The sequence below is a fragment of the Acanthisitta chloris genome, unplaced genomic scaffold (assembly GCF_000695815.1).
Source record: "Acanthisitta chloris isolate BGI_N310 unplaced genomic scaffold, ASM69581v1 scaffold42857, whole genome shotgun sequence".
Classification (NCBI taxonomy): domain Eukaryota; kingdom Metazoa; phylum Chordata; class Aves; order Passeriformes; family Acanthisittidae; genus Acanthisitta; species Acanthisitta chloris.
This window is the reverse complement of record NW_008683980.1, coordinates 23,404-40,097: the sequence shown is the minus strand read 5'-3', so window position 1 is coordinate 40,097 and position 16,694 is coordinate 23,404. Positions and strand designations below refer to the sequence as shown.

Below are 16,694 nucleotides of genomic sequence, written 5' to 3'. Positions count from 1 at the left end.
TGCCTTCCAGAAAACGGCCCCCCAACACACCGCCCCTGTCTGTCTCCAGCTTCCCTCTGCCCGCTCCCAAACTTGTGCGCTGCAGGCAGCCAGGGGTTAACCCTGATGCTGGTGTGAATGTATGTGGGGGGGTGTCCCCCGCCCTTCCCCCTCTCTCCAGCCCCTTTAAATATAATTTGTTAACGTTGGGACTTGTATTAATTAAAGCAGCAGCCGCTGCAGCCTGTGACCTGGGGGCTTGTCACCGTGAAATCAAGTTTAAATCCAGATTTCAAGGGGGAAGAGAGCTGGGGGGAGTGCTGCATCCTCCTAAGAAGTGTGACAGTGACAGCTTCTTGCTGGTCCCTGGCCCCTCTGAGCCCTGGGTGGAGCAAGAGGCAGAAGGACCTGCCCTCCGCTCTCCGGGGCTCTAGACAAGGGCCCCTGCTTCAGTTTTCCTGACGTGCAGTGGGGAGAAGGACTATGGCATTCCCCCCACCCTGGGATGCCCTGGGAAAAGATGGCAGGCAGCTCAGGACAGGCAGGGAACAAGGTCTTGCAGTGCTTGGGGCAGGAGCTGTTGGGCTCGGGGGTGGTGGTAGCTGCATCCTGCCCTGCATGTCATGTCAGCCAGGGCTTGCTTGACAATGTGAATGAGTGCAAGAAAATGGACAGATTTCCCCTCCTGTGTAGAGACTTTGGAAGGTTTCAGCTCCTTCCTCTCTCCTCTCTGCTCCACCTTGACTCTCCCTCTTGGAATCACTGTGAATTTGCACTGTGGCAGGCCCGTATATCACACATGAATGTGGTGGGATGGGTGTAAACACTCTTGGGAAGCTGGAGAAAGCAGCAGCCTGACCCTGACAGTTCTCCTTGCCAGCTGAGCAAGCTGTAATTCAGTGGGGACCTTGGGACTGAAACATTCCTCCAAATCTGGGTGAGCGCTGAGCTGGAGAACTCAGTTCCTGAATCCAGAGAGCTGCTTCTGTCTATGTACCTGCACCAGGCTTGCAGGATTTGATGGAGCACAGTGCTCTTCTCCCCAAGACCTGGCAGCTGCAGTCCTTCCTCCAGCATCCTCCTCCAAGTGTTGTTTCTGTAATCAAGGTTCAAAGGGCTCCAAGCTCCTTGCTCCTTCCAGGGACATAGCTCTTGGCTGTCCCAGGGAAGAAGCAGCCCTTGCTGGAGAGAGCTCCCAGCAGGGACTAAGCTGTCCTGAGCAAGCAGTAGGGTGCTGAGCTCCTAGAGGACTGTGCTGCAGGATGCTGGATGCTGCCAGGCATCCCACTGCCTGCAGCTCACTTTGTGGGTCCTCTGCTTGAACCCTGTTGATACCAAGGTCCTTCAAGTCATTCCCCGGAGTTGGGCAAACACTTCTTACCATCTCCATCTATCATGTATTGCTCTCTTATCTCTAGGCATCACTCTCTGGACATGCTCTGTTTCCCCACATCCCACTCCCCACACTCCATCTACTTCCCTGTTTTCCCAGGTAGCATGTCTACCTGTAAAAGTACTTGCACTCTTGCCATGGACGGTGTGCCTCCCCTTGCAGCCATCTATCTGCTGATCTCTGTGCTTCTGTGGCTACAGGCATCAGGTTCAGTGGGGCTGGGACGTGACAGTGGATTTGGGATTGTTGCTGGGAGCTTGAGGATGCTTGGCACAGTGCTTGACCCCAAATGTCACAGCTGGAAGGAAAAGCCTGGTCCCTCTGCTTACCTCCCTTTTGAGGATCAGCAGTGTTGGGGAGATACGGAAGATGCAGGGAGGGGAACAGCCTACAAAAGGGATGGAGCCAGACCTGAAATGGGCCTCCTGTTCCAGGGTCTCCAGATTCTCCCAGGGGAAACCCATGCTTTCTGGGGAAGGTGAGCTGGGTTGGTCTGTGCTTGAGAGTCTGCACTGCATGACCAATGTGGGAGATACCTGAGGGACCACATAGAGGGAGTGCATCCCTGGGAGATTCGAGGCTCCAGAGGTGGAAGGGCCAAATTTGGCTGCTACTGGGCATGGCCTGCTAGTGTGTTTGGGGTGTGTTCACATGGTTGGAGGGGATTGCAGCCCCAGTACTGTTGAGGCATCTCTGCTTGGGTGAGCTACCATTGTGCCTAGGGTTTTCCCAGCCCAAGGCAGGTAGTGGGCACAGTATGGGTTGAGGAATACGTGTGTGGTCCCCTCAACGTTTCCCACTCCCCAATGGGAAAATGAACACATTGTTTTCTCTGCGCTCAAGGGTGTTTGTTTGCCCCCCAGCTCCTGCTCCAATGAGATCCTGGGCCTGAAGCTGCCATCGGAGCCAGTGCTGAATGCCAACACAGTGTGTCTGACCCTGCCGGGGCTGACACGCCGGCAGCTGGAGGTATGTGTGCGCCACCCTGATGTCACTGCCTCGGCCATCCAGGGTATCCAGATTGCCATCCATGAGTGCCAGCACCAGTTTCGGGACCAGCGCTGGAACTGCTCCAGTCTTGAGACCAAGAACAAGATTCCCTATGAGAGCATCATCTTCAGCAGAGGTAAGGACTGGATGGTTCCTCTCTTGTTCCTATGTCCAGCCCCGGCGCTCAGGACCCCTCATCGACTCCCCATGGGCTCCTCCACAGTTCTTCCCTGGTCCAGGGGATGAGGCCTGCTCTTCAGCATCCCCATGGATGAAGGCAGAGAAACCTCAGGGTCTGCCAGACCAAGGAGCACTGCACTGTGGCAAAGCTGCTCTATGCACCTTTGTACCTGTGGTGTCCCTTGTCCTGAGCTGCTCTTCCCCGCCCAGTCCCAGCTGCTCCTAAGGCTTCCTCCAGGCCTCACCACTTTCTGGCATCTTCCCATGCTGTGGTGTAGGCTGATGTTTGGAGCAGTGCCATGGGTGTGCAGCATAGTTGGTGGGTCTGAAGGTGGATGGCATGCTCTGGGATTTGGTTTGGTGGATGCAGTGGGCATCTTGGCTCACTACTGCCCTGGGGATGGTGTTTCAGTGTGTCATGGTGAACTTAAATGCCACTACCTGGTGGGATGTAGCTCTGTGAGCCTGTCACCCTGGCGTCCTGCTCTTGTGTTGGGTCTCCAATGCAGAGAGCTAATGTGGCACAGTGGGGCAGGGAGACAGGCAGTCCTGCGAGCTCTCCTGCCCACAGAGACCCCAGCCGTAGTGCTGGGAGAGCTCTTCTAGTTCTTCACATTCTGCCAAGCCCTGGTGTCAGGGTCTCCACATCTCCCTTGCACTCATGGCTGGCTCTGCCTGTGTCAGAGCCTCTCTGGTTGATACTCTCTTGCTTAGGAGCAGAGTCTGAAGATGCATATGGGCTGCCCTGCATGGTGCAATTGGGATTGTGATCTGATGGGACCTTCTACAAGACTTGAATGTATTTTCTCACCCTTTCTTGAAACCTGGGCCTCAGCACATTTCTGAGGTCCGATTGCCTCAAACCATGGGCAGGAGAGGACAATATGGTGCCAGTGGCAGGTAGTTAAGGTGGTCAGGGCAGGCAAGGTGCCCAGCATACACATCTCTCCTCTAGCTCCCAAAGAACATGAAAACTACCAAAGAAACTGCTCGCCTATCCTCTTTGTGAGCCTCCTAGTCTGGTTCCCAGCAGAGAATTGCCTCCATCCTCTCCTCCTCAAACATCCTTCCAAATCCTACATCTCCTTTCCCTAGGACTACAGGGAGAATCTCATAGAGAAGAGTTTGGCAGTTTGAGGCTTACATGCTGTTGAGGGATACAGTAGCAAGAGCTCGAAGGCAGTTGTAGTAAGTGGGGAGATGGCTGGAGAGGGGACCACAGTAGCATTTCGGTGCCTGGACATCCTTCATGTCCAGGACAGCCTGGACATCCTCACTGGAGGGGATTCTACCTTGAAGCATGTGTGGCATCAGGGCTGTGGTCCTGCCGTGGTTGTTCTCACGACCTTGGTGCCTGGAGAAGGGCAGCGTCGCTTCCCTCCACAAGCAGCACCCAGGTTACGGCCTGGCAGGGTGGGTGGGGACTGTCAGCCCTGATAAGCATCGAGGTATTTCCAGGTCTTCTGAGGAATGCAGTTCACTTCTAGTCTCCTGAGGCGGCAGGAGACACCGACTTGCTGGCTCAAGTTGTTCACACACCCAGGCAAGCTTCCTTGCTCTAAGTCCCACCAGATGCAAGAAGCATCTCACCAGATGGTGAGAAGCACCATCAGCAGAGAACATTGACCTGCATCCCTCCTTCAGCCCACCACGTATGCTGGTGGCCAGTATGTTTCAGGTGCCGCTGCAGCCCTTCCCATTGTCAGGGCTGTGGGAACTCTTGATCCAGTTCTGAGTTCTTGGATATGGCGCAGCTCAGGCGCTCAGCACCAGTGAGATCCTATTCTCTGGGATGGAGACCCAGCACCCAGCAGCAAGGAAGGATGGAGGTAGTGCTTGAGCAGCAGAGCATACAGGCACCTCTTGGCACTCCTGTTGAGGCAGCGGAGGGTGCAGGATGAGCCCCAACACCCAGGCTATTCCATGCATTTGCTTGGAGCCGTTCTGGCATGGAGCAAGCCTTGAGGTTGGTGCCCTGGCCTGCTTCCAGCCCAGTTGTGTCCCTCAGTAGCAGCACTGGAGCTCTGAGCTCTGCCTTCTATCTGTTACGGACACAGCCATCAAAGTAGGAATTCTGAGTGAATCTCTGGAGCCTGGTGCTGGAGGAGAAGGGAGTAGTGGAAGTGAGGGGTGCAGGCTCTGTGCTGCAGACATTAATGCATCTGACCCCCAGGGACCAGGTCTCTGCTCTGCGCCCTGCCCCATCCTTGCCGTGCCTGGGAATGCAACGTGCTTGTAGGATCATTGTTTGTAACCCGAAGTGACAGACCCCTTTAATCTTTCATTCCTTTTCCCACTTCTTCTGCCATCAGTTCAGCCGTGCGTGAATCTCACTTTAAATTATTTGTAGCTGGCTTCTCCCTCCCGCTCTCCCTGCTTGGCTTAGCTCCCTGCTTCTGCCCCATCCTCCTGCATCTCTCACATCTTCCCCAGAGTGGGCGTGAGCTGGACAGGGTGCAGCACTGTCCCAGACTGTCCCACGATGCCTGTCCTACACTCTGCTGAGCATCCGGACACTCGGTGGAGCCAGGGGACTCATCCCCTGCGGATGAAGAAGAGGACAAATGAGTGCCTGTCTTCCCATCCCATTGAGCTGATCCCAGAAGTTTGAGTGCAAGCTCTGGGGAGCCAGGAAGGAGCAGAGAGGCTTCAAACTGGACAGGTCTGGGAGCCTGGGGTGGCTTCTGGGCAGCATGACTGAGGACAGGGACACTGACAGTGTCCTGGGCAGAGCACAGACCCACCAGAGTTGGCAGGGAGATGCTATTATCCCTGGGGTGCAGGGCACAGCATCTGTGAGGCACAACAACAGAGTAGTGGAGGCAAGCAGAAGGGGTGCCCAGGAATTTACCATCTCTGCTCTCACAGAGCCCCTGAGTTATTTTGTGACACCCCCATGGTCTATGGGTTTTTCAGGTTTGGTCTTCTGATGCTGCACCCTTGGGGTATGGGATATCCCTTGTACCCTTTGTTGAGTGTTCAGTGTCATCTGCACCCCCCATCCTCCTTGGCCCCATCCCTTCCATGTGCATCCAGGCTCAACATTGCCATTGCAAATCCTCCTCCAGTCCTCCCTGGCTTCCCAGATGGCTGCCTACGTCCTCACCACCCTTCTGCTCATTCTCTGGCACTGTCACTGCTCTCAGTACCCTCCAGTGCTGTCCCTGATCCCATCCCTCTCTGCTGTACCTCCCTCTCCCTCCATGTGCTGGCCTGGCTGAGAGAGACATCCTCTCCTGGCCCCAGGAGATGTAGGAGGATGGAGCACTAAGGTGGAAACGGGTTGCTGCATCTGCACTAAGGGTGAGCAGCACGATCGTGTCCACCTCTCTGGAGAGGATGGACTGTTGCCCCTGGTATGTGGTCTCACCACAGCATCTGTGGGCTGCCTAGCACTGTGTGGCTTGTTTGGGCTGAACCATGCCTGGGTGCCTGTCAAAACCCAAGCTGTAGATGGTGGTGGGTCACTGAGTCTTGGTCCTTGTCCAGGATGCATGTACCCATGGGCAGGTGCAATGCCAGCAGGGCTGGGACTGTCTGACTATCGGGCAGGGGCTGTCTGGTATATGCTAAGGGACTGATTACTCCTCTTTGCTCATCGCAACTCCAACCCCATCTATATGGAGCTCTGACAGAAATGACACCCATGAAGGGGCTGATGGCCTTGAGGGCCCTCAAGGGCACATGGTTGAAGGCGACACAGCTCTGGAGCGCAGTATCTCCTAGTTCCTTCTGCAGCCTTTGGAGGGATGGGTGATGCTTGCATGCCCTGTGCCTACCTCAGAAGGGCTCGCTGGTGCTAAGAGGTTTGTGTTGCCATGGCCAAATTTCAATGTTGTACATCAAGGAGGGGGGAACTCCTTGCAAGGCTGGAAACACCAGGTGCTGGGGCCCAGCCAGCTGTGAACTGGATCTTGGGAGGCTTTGCTGTGTGCTGAGGGAGGTAGATGCTGTTACAGCTATCCAGGGAGATGCTACTAAGCTCAGCGCCCTGGTGCCCAGCTCTACAGGGCCCCAGCCACGCTGTGGTGCCCACAGACCGCAGTGCCTGGCTTGGCGCACCTGCAGCTGGGCTGCTGGCAGGGTTTTGTGTACCCCCAGGCAAGCCATGGGCTTTGCCCACCTGGCCCTGAAGCACGTGTGGGCGCTTTGGATGCTTGACTTCATCCCTGTGGGTGCCCCTGTTCCCTGGACCTTCCCCCTGCTGATGGGTGTGAGTGAGACCCTGGGGCCAGGGCAGCATTCCCAGAGGTGAGGGACTGAGCCCGGCTCCTTGCAGCCCGCACAATGGCAGAGGCTGCCGGCTCAGAGTGCCGTGGGTGGATGGGGAGCAAGGGCTGCGGGCTGTCCCTGGCACGCTCAAGAAGGTGCAGGGAGGCAAGTCAGGATCTGCAGGGAGGCATTTAGTGCCTGGTGCTGGGCCAGACCCTGGCAGGTTCACCTGCAGTTTAATTAGGGAGAGGGGAGGGAGCGGGGCTGGGGGAGCATGTCAGGACTGGCTGTCTCTACAGGTCTCACAGGAGGTGGAGGGAGAAGCTCTCCTCTGCATTATATCAGGGCCAAGGTGATGTGCCCACAGCTCCTGTCAGGTGCACCACACTCCTGTGGGGTACCCCCCATGAAGGGGGCAGCTGATCATCCCTGAGGTACCCTTGGGTGAGCCTCAATGAGGCTTTCCTGTCTGCTCCCTTGATGCCACCCAGGCACTGCAGTGATGGGTTCTGAGAGAAAGTCGCTACCTGGATGTGATGGTGAGCCATGGGAGAAAGGCCACAACTCCAGCTTCCCTGGTCTCTAGACCCTGAAGCCCACAGCTGTACCTGAGCTGGCCCTGAAGCCTTCATCCCACATCCCCATGAGACATGAAGAAACTGAAGCATTCATGGCAGGGCCCAGTACTGCTGGGACTTGGGGTCCTGCTAAATGACGCCCCATTTCCTAGGCACATCTTGACAGGGAAAACTTTCCTCTGATAAGAAAGCCACTTTAGGATTTGACCTGGGGCCAAGATTTCAGACCTGTCCTCCTTGCCCAGCATGGTCCTTTGGGTATGTGGCAGGCTGGGTGCCGGTGGTGATGTCAGGGTGGTGTCCTTCATTCCCCCTTCCCTGCAGGATGCAATACTTATTATACCTCCCACAGCTACACCTCTTCTGTGGTCTCTGGAGGCATATGGTGACTCAAACATCAGTGCTGAGGTCTTAGGTGGCTGGGGTAGCCAGAGAGCCTCCCTCCAAAGGGCTTGGGGCTGGCTACCTCATGCCACACTTGGCTGCGGTTCCTGTATGCTCCCACCCTTGCTGAGCCCACGAGGCCGGTGATTGTCGCCTCCAGCCATGTTGCTTGCTGCTTTGCTTCAGCCCTCTGTCTCTGCTGTGACTGGAGTAGAGCAAGGAGTGTAAACTGAACATCCAAGCAGAATCATGGCTCCTGTGGTCCCAGTGCTGCCCTGGCTCCCTCCCCTTTGCTAATAGGTCCCCATGAAAGCAGGTGAGAGAAGGAGGAGAGAAGGCAGGGAAGAGCGATGAAGCCAAGCGGAGCGATACTGAGCAGGGAAGTGATCATGGTGAGATGGGGACAAGACTCCCAGAGTGTTGTGATGTCAAGTCCTGGGGACCAGTCTCTTCCCTGCACGCAGCTCCAGGGACAAGGACACATGCCTCATCCATCAGCTTGCATGTGGTTGGAGAGCAGTAGAGGAAGGAGGAGGGCTGGGGCTTGATCCCAGGGGTTTCCCAGCCTTGGAGGGCACCAAGCAAACCTGGCCTCTTTACCTTTTGGGAGACGGGCTTGCTAGACGGACTGGGTGGGGTAGAGCTTCTGTCTGGGCACCAGAAGGGATTTTAAGGAGAGGCCACATGGGAAATTATTCATTAGGCTGGAGAAATGTGTGAGAAGGAGGCTAACGGAAAGGCAGGGCTGAGAGGAGAGTGTCGTGGCAGGCGAAGGATTTGCTGCCACTGTCCCCAGGCACCATCTGCGAGGAGCTGGGGCCACCAAGCAGGGTGGCAGCGACAATTCCCTGCTCTTGGACTGTGCTCAGGTTTAGCTCCTGAAGGGCTGGAGCTGACCCAGATCGTGGGGTTGGAGAACTGATGTAGGGAGGATTTAGGAATCCAGGAGAACTTTCTGTGCTGGTTCTCCATCCTGTATTGCTCACCTGAAGACTGAAGTTTCCCAGATGTGGGCTTTCCTGCTCCAGCAGTGCTGTGGGTGTGTTGCAGGCGCTGCCTGCCAGCACTCTCCCCGGGGAGGCTGCACGGCACAGTGTACGCACCAGCAGCCCCATTACCTGCCCACTGAAAAATGTTGTTCAGCTTGTGCATGGAAAGAGGCAGGCTGAGAACAAGCTTGTCCCACACCAAGGGGAAGCTGGGAGAGGCTCCTGCTGGCTTTTAAGCAGTGCCTCGTTAATTTTTTAAATGCACCAGTGTCAAATTAACACACAAAAGAGCAGCATGACTTTAAATGCAGGTTTCTGAGCTGTGTTTCATTTCCCTTTAATAAGATCATAGTGTTTGCTCAGCGGGCGGCAGCGAACCACAGGGGAGACATGCGTGATGGGGAGCACTGCCAAGGATGGGCAACAGCGGCAGGGAGCAGTTGTGCTCTCACCTCTCCTGACTCCACGGCGCAGGCAGGGAGCGGGTGCTCCCTCAAGGTCCCTGCTTGATGGCATGGATCTGCTAAAGAAAAATGCCTTAAAACCTGTTGTCTATTCAGCTGTGGCAAAGCCAGGGCCGATCAAGCTGCTCTTGTCCAACAGAGGGAGAGAGGCTGGGAACTCCAGCTATTTATTTATTCACATGTTAAGCCACAGCACAAAATTGGGCTCTCCTTCCTTCCCTGCCTTGTGCTGGGGCCGGTCACTGTGCACCAAAGCAAAGGGCACTGTGGGCTCCCTGCTTGGCCTGGGAACCACAAACAGAAGTATTACCCTGCATTTCAAATAAAACAGAAATTCCCTGGTAGGGAAGGGTCTTCACGTGACTGCAGCAAAGCCAAGAGATCCTCGGGCAGCCCCTGATCGCAGACCCATGGAGCCCCATGGAGATACTGCTGTGGGACCTGTCCCTGTCCCCATCTTCCCAATCTCCAGCTAATGGCACTTGCAGATGTCCTTGCTCCCCAGCATTTAACAACAACCAGCTGCTGGCCCTGGCAGTGCATGGTGTAATCATGGCATGCTCTAACTAACTAGGGATGCTTATTTTTTTCCAGTGTAGTATCACATTTAGAGTTTCTTGTGGGAGCTGGCAGGGCTCAGAGAGGGAAGGGACATGGGCAGATGAATGAGGCTGGAGTGGCAGTGCGGCCTGCTCCTGTTACTGCCTGATCTGCACCCTGTAGGTAAGCAGAAATGGCCCATTCCTTAGCAGAAGTATTCCTCAGCCAGTGTTATATTTAATATAGTAGGAAACTCTGAGTGGAGGGAGGAGGACATACTGCCTTTCCCATCAGAGCCGTGATGCAGATGCCTAAGCAATGTTGTGGTGGCATCTGCTGGGGCAATGTGTGATCAGGCTAATGGTGGCAGCTGGGGTCCCAGCAAGGACAGGGCTGAGCTTCAGGGCAGCAGTGTGTCCTGGTGGGGATGGGGCTGGAGTAAACAGAGTGGGAATTCATTCATGGTCCAGGTGGGAGCTGGTGCATCAGGAAAAAGCAAGGCACAGTCCGAATCTCTGGCTCCCTACGCCCCAGCATGATGCTGGGCTCCTCCAGTGGGTCATCCATGGGGGTCACACCACCTGGCCTGAGCCCTGTTCTCTCCTTCCTTGCAGGCTTTCGGGAGAGTGCCTTTGCCTATGCCATTGCAGCTGCTGGTGTGGTACACGCTGTGTCCAATGCCTGTGCCCTCGGCAAGCTGCAGGCGTGTGGCTGTGACCAGAAGCGCCGGGGTGATGAGGAGGCTTTTCGGCGCAAGTTGCATCGTCTCCAGCTGGAAGCCATGAACCGTGGCAAAGGCATGGTGCACGGGGTGCACATGGAGCACATGCCAGCGGAGACCCCTGGCCTCCAGGACTCCTGGGAATGGGGAGGGTGCAGCCCTGACGTGGACTATGGGGAGAAGTTTTCCAAGGATTTTCTCGACTCTCGGGAAACCTACAGGGATATCCACTCCCGCATGAGGCTGCACAACAACCGTGTGGGCCGACAGGTATGTGGGGCACTGGGGAGGATTGTAGGGAGATGGTGGTGGGGACAGAGTCCCCAGGACATGCATGGGAGGGCCGTGAGGGGCTCATGCTGGCTGCCGTGGGATGTGTGCAGACTGGGATTGCCCCTGAGGCATGCCCTCTCCCCAGTTTTCCCCAGAGCAAAGGCAGTGAGTAGTGCCCTTTGCGGAGCAGGGCTGCAAATAGATGCTTGTTGAGCATCTCTGCTGCGAAGAGTACTCTGAGCATTGCTGCTGTCCCTTTGCCAAGGGATGCTGTCCCAGGCCAATGTCACCTGGCTGTGCTATTGGGGTGGCACAGCAGTGATTCCAGCTCCTGCCTCATGGGCTGAGTGAACTGGTGTTAGGTGGCTGCAGTGGGAGGGAGCTACAGACAGAGAGGAGAAAATCACTGGCATCGTGGGGACACAGCACAAATTCCACAGCACCTAGCTGTATGTCTGAGTCCAGAAAGGGAGCCAGTGCCCCAAGGAGAGAGATGTGAGTGAGATTGAACCAGGCAGTGGGTGCCTATACCAGCTGAGAAGCACAGCATCCTCTCAGGAGCAGAGGTGACAGCCCACAGCTGGGGTTCTGGTGACAGCCAACAGCTCTAGCAGGGTTCTGGAGCCTGTCCAGGCAAGCAAGACAACCTCCCCTCCATTCTTATGATGTCAGGTCTCATTAAAGGCACTAATTAGTAGCTCACTCTGTCTGGAAGCTGATGTTCAAAAGCAGCCTGACATTGGAGACAAGAAGCATGCAGGCAGGAGGGGCTGGGAGGATGGCTGCATTTCCCTGCCTGCCTTTTCTCCCAGCCCGTGCCTGGGTATCCAGCAGGACATTTGTCCTCAAGACTCCAGCCACATACTGCCAGGGCACTTCAGGGATGTGTATAGTAGCTGCAGGAATAAGTAACTAAAGATCAGAATTACACAGAGAGTGTTTCCCTGAGATGGTTCAGACATTTGGATGTGGCTCTTGCTTCGAGCATGTTTGAAGCCAGCTGTGAAATGCGGATGCTGCAGAACAGGACCTTGATGTGTGCCCTTTCCTGGTGCTGGAGCTGAGCTTTACCATCCTGGAGAAACTATCCCAGTTTGTCCAAGCTGTAAAAGCCTGGGGAAAGCTGAAGCTTTTTGCTTGTTTGGCTTTGTTTATTTATACGTGGTGAAGTCTCACTCAGTGTTAGGCAGCTAAATCCTCTGTAGGCTGCTCTGTCCCAAGCCAGCAAGACCTCCATTCCAGTTCTGACTGCAGGACTTATCCTGACTTGCCTACATCTCTATGTGCCCCAGATCTCTGGGACTCTTGGCAGTGCTCAGAAATTTGTGGTCCATGTTGCCTGTTTCACGAGGGAAGCCCCAAAGCCCCCTGCAGAAGGAAGGGAAGGTGAGAGGAGTATTTGATCTGGCAGGATATCACTGAATGTTTCCTGTGGGATCCAGCAACAGCAAAAATGCTTGGGGTCTGCTTGTCCCCGAGGGCAGGCAGACACAGGACTGGCAAAGTGAGCTCTTGACTTCAGAGACAAGAGCTGGACCAATGGAAGAAACCTGGGAGCTAGAAGCAGAGGCAGAGGAGTACTGAAGGAATAAAGGAGGGAATGGTACCAGTGCAGGTGGGGAAACAATCTCTGGACAGGCTGCCCAGCTCAGGGACACTGTTGAGATGAGGACGTGAGTCTATGTACAAGTTGGGTTGTGTGATGGATGTGAATGCCAGGCATTGGAGATGATGGAGATTAAGGAGATGATGTTGTGCCTGGTCTGTGTCTGTTGGTGCCATGCTTATTGCCAGGGCTGGTCCTGGCCTTTCACATTGCCTGGGGATGGGTTCTCCAGCTCCCTGCCTGCTCTTTTAGCAATGCCATGGGTCCCACACCCACCCAAGCCCTCCTCAGTCCTAGGACCAATTTTTCTGCATTAATAAGGAGAATATGCTGGGATTTCCCAGGAAAGGAGTGGCTGTGCTGGACGCAGCAGCTCTGTGATCCTCCCCTCCAAGTCCTGAGGCTTGAAACCCTTGAGTAGAGCAGTGATGTGGACATACATGCCTTGTGCCATGCCCTGCCATGCACCATCCCTCTCTATGCACTGAGTAGCTGCAGCACCCAGAACTCTTCAGCATCTCACTGTTTCTGAGCATCATGTCTGTGGTCCCTGTGTGTCCTGAGGATGCTCTGTGCATGGGTAAGCCTGTCTCCCAGCTCAGACCCTATAATGCCAGAGGGAAGTGACAATTCCACGAATGATTGCATCCAGGTGCCGTCAGATGTGGGTTTCTGTAGTGTAGTGGTTATCACATTCGCCTGACACGCGGAAGGTCCCTGGTTCGAAACCAGGCAGAAACACACTGATTTTTTTCATTTTTTTGCATCTAGCTATGAAGCCAGGGAGGGGATTGAAGCTGCAGGGGATGTGCAGCATCCTCTGATGGTGGCAGTGCTCACCTTGGTCTTGAGTTGGAATAGGAAGCCTTGGGACAACCATTGGTTCATGGGTGTCCTGCATCCCTGGGAGGGAGCAAGTTTCCCATCAAGGAGCTGCAGGAGTGTGCAAGAGGCTTTACAGGTCCTCCTAACTTACTAGATCAGAGAGCGAGAGAGGATGAAAGGAAGCCAGGATCTACACATTACCCTCACAACAAAGACCTATGATAAAGCTCTTATGAGCGTGTCTGGGAGGAGCTGGGAATGTGTGAAAGAAAGCACCAGCGAGTCCAGGCATGTGCCGAACCTAGGTGTCTATGAGACAGGGAAAGGACGTGGCCATGTAAGGGGCCATGGAGAAGATCCAGTGGCGAAAAGGGCCAAGGCTCAGACTGGTCCTTCTCATGTCTCCCAACTCTGTCAGGATCTTGTTCCCTCTGTCCTGCCTGTGCAGGAGGGAGAGAACAAGCTGTCCCTGGGCAGGGATGGATGGGTGTTGTGGTGCTGGGGCTCAGGATGCTCAGCAGTGATGTCTTGGGTGATGGAGATGGCACAGATATGCTGTCTCTTCAGCCCCTGATGTGACCAGCTGTAGCCCCAAATGAGCCCCTATCCAGCTGTCACACCACTGTCCTCTCCATCTCAGTGGTGACCATGATAGCCAGTTCTATATCCAGATTTCCCCTGGTCCAGCCAAGGCAGGAGGGAAGGAATGTGGGGAAGGATGAGGTCCCAGTGTCAGTGTGTTCCCATGGATGGTGACAAGGATGATGGTGAGTAGCTGGTGTCCCTGGCTGGCACACCAAGGGCACAGTGGAGAGGCTGAGCAGCTCATTACTTATAAGGTGGAGGCTCTTCCCAGAAGTATGAAAGCCAAACTCCAGCCCAGCCCAGCCCTCTCTGCCATGTGCCCTGAGCTCCAGGTGTGTTTGCCTGGCCTGTCTTCATTACCATAACTGCTTGGCAATGGGAAGATTTACTCAAAACCAAGAAAACAAGGAATAAAAACTACCCATCCCTACCAAAACAAGTCACTCCTGGCACGCGTCCAACTCAGGGAGGGGGCAGAAACAGGCAGCATGTGGTAGGCATGAAGCCAGTTGGCTGGGCAGGGCTGGCATTGTTGGACAGGACCTTGCCTAGGGCCACATGTCGTCTGGAATCCCTGAGCCCTGGAGTGTGTCCCTGGGTGGGGGGAATCAGCCTGTGATAGTCTGCAAACCTCAGCTGGGCTCCTAATAGGGTTTGGGTGTCCCCATAGGAACACTCTGAAGCCTGTGCGAGCATGGGGGCACACGACCCAGGAGGGAATCCCTGTTGGGACAGACCAGAGCACATAAACTGCCTTTTCCCAGGCTGTGTGGGGATGCGTGGCCATGCCATGCCCTTGGAAATTGATGGGCATTAGCTGTTTCCCTTGGCCTGGTCACAGCATCATCCCTTGCAGGGATGGGGGACCTAGGGAAACCCCAGCATGCAGCCTAGGGGCTCAGCAGCATTGCCCAGGGACCCCAAGGAACTCCTTAACACCCAGACTGGCCTCTGGCCCCTGCATGGGCTGTGCTCTCTGGCCAGAGCAAACCACTTGGAATTTGGTTGATGGTGGGAAACAGCATCTCAGCCCCCTGATGCTGTGGCCAGGGTTGCTGCAAGAAAGCAGGCAAGAGCTAAAAGTGGAGCTGCTCCCAGGGCTTCTGGAGATGGGACTTTACAGGAGGAAAGACCTGGAGAGGGGAAAGAATCCCTCCCATCTGCCCAATTTGCAGTGCTCCTGGCCGGTGAGGTGTGTGGGAGCCCCTTGCACTGGGGGTTCCCAGTAGGGCTGCAGAAATGCAGCCATGCTGGCTTTTAACTGGGGTCCAGGGTCAGGTTGATGCTGCTGGAGCAAAGTAGCAGTGGGAGGTGAGATCCAGTCTCCTTCTCCTCCCTGTGCTAAAGTATCTCACCCTCTCCTTTAGGTGCCAATCCCTTGCTGAAACATAAAAGCCAGTTGGTACTGCCAGGATGGGAAAGGACAGGGTGTGGGACATGAGCTGTGCTGTGCACAGCAACAGGGTGCAGCCTCACTGGCTTTGCAGCTCCAGAGCTCTGGTGGCTGCTCATGCCAGCCCTTGATGGTCCCATAGCACCAATCCACAAAGAGATCCATGCTGCCTTCTCCAGTACCCAAAATGCATCTCCTTCATGCTAACCCATCTGTCCTTCCTTCCTCACCCAGGTGGTGATGGACAACATGAGGAGGAAGTGCAAATGCCATGGTACCTCAGGGAGCTGCCAGCTGAAAACATGCTGGCAGGTGACACCTGAGTTTCGCCTGGTAGGATCCCTGCTCAAGGACCGTTTCTACGGGGCCACCCTCATCCGGCCCCATAACCGGAATGCTGGGCAGCTGGAGCCAGGCCACGCTCGGCATCGCCGCCGGGCCGGCATCAGCGAGCTGGTTTACTTTGAGAAGTCACCCGACTTCTGTGAGCGGGAACCAGCCCTGGACTCCTTGGGCACTCAAGGGCGCCTGTGCAACAAGACCAGCCCAGGCATGGACAACTGTGAGAGCCTGTGCTGCGGCCGCGGGCACAACATCCTGCGGCAGACGCGCAGTGAGCGCTGCAACTGCAAGTTCCACTGGTGCTGCTTCGTGGCCTGCGAGGAGTGTCGCATCACTGAGTGGGTCAGTGTCTGCAAGTAGCCAGGCAGGAATGGGTGCCCACCCCAGGGTGCCAGGGACAAGCACGCCTGCCTGCGGCAGGGGAGGGAGACGGGGATTGGCGATTGGGAGGAGGTGGAGTCGCGATACCCGCTTCCCTCCGCTCCGAGGGAGCAGGAGAGGAGATGCTGAGCACGCTCCAAAATCAGCACTTTGTCGTCACCTGGGGAGGGCAGGGCTGCCCGCTGCCCCCCCAGCCCCACACAAGAGCACCACAGCTCCCGGCCCCGGGGAGCGCACGGCCATGCTGTACAGACTGCCGACACCAGCACCACTCGGGGGGGTGGAGGGTGGGCACGGGGATGGGGGAGAGCCTGCTGGCACCCAGCGGCATGGAGCAGGGTGGGAGACAGCGGGGCATGGGGAGCCCAGGGTGGGAGGGAGGTGGGGGTGACACACACTAGCACCGTGCACAAGTTCCTCCAATCATGTGCAAGGCTGTGCTCTGAGCGGGATGGGGATGGAGCATCCCATAGGATTGCGAGGGGGCTCAGCTCTCCGGGCTGGGGCTCGTCTCTGCCAGGGCGGAACCTGGACTGGCATGGGCCACAGCGTCGTGGCTGGAGGGGAGGGGGCCTGGGGCTGTGCTGTGTGTGTCTGTGTTATTATATGGTAAGTTATTTTCTGATTGTGAATAAAAGTGGATTGGAGACAGCACAGGGTATTTTGGGGTGCAGCACTCTGCTCTTCCTACTGCCCAGGATTCTCTGCTCCTGCAGGGTGACAGAAGGTTGGAGGAGGACCTTCACATGTGTGAGCACCCTGGTCCTCTGCTGCCATCCCATAATACTTGCCCTATGAACTGTTTTCAGACTGGCAGGAGGTGGGTGTCCCCTGCAGGCACCCCAAACCTTTGCAAAGT

At 55.8% G+C, this 16,694-nt stretch overlaps 1 protein-coding gene and 1 non-coding gene across 2 annotated transcripts; both read left to right on the top strand.

The window, feature by feature from the left end:
* Positions 1 to 2,235: 2,235 nt before the first annotated feature.
* Positions 2,236 to 15,814, top strand: LOC103806430 (protein Wnt-10a-like; the record flags this gene model as incomplete). The annotated part of the gene is made up of 3 exons (XM_009079118.1): positions 2,236 to 2,498; positions 10,324 to 10,700; positions 15,347 to 15,814. Coding segments are annotated over 3 exons (1,108 nt in total), but the record flags the coding sequence as incomplete, so codon positions are not given.
* On the top strand, positions 12,978 to 13,050 carry TRNAV-GAC. Its single transcript has one exon. It is a non-coding gene; the product is annotated as a tRNA-Val (tRNA).
* Positions 15,815 to 16,694: the final 880 nt, after the last annotated feature.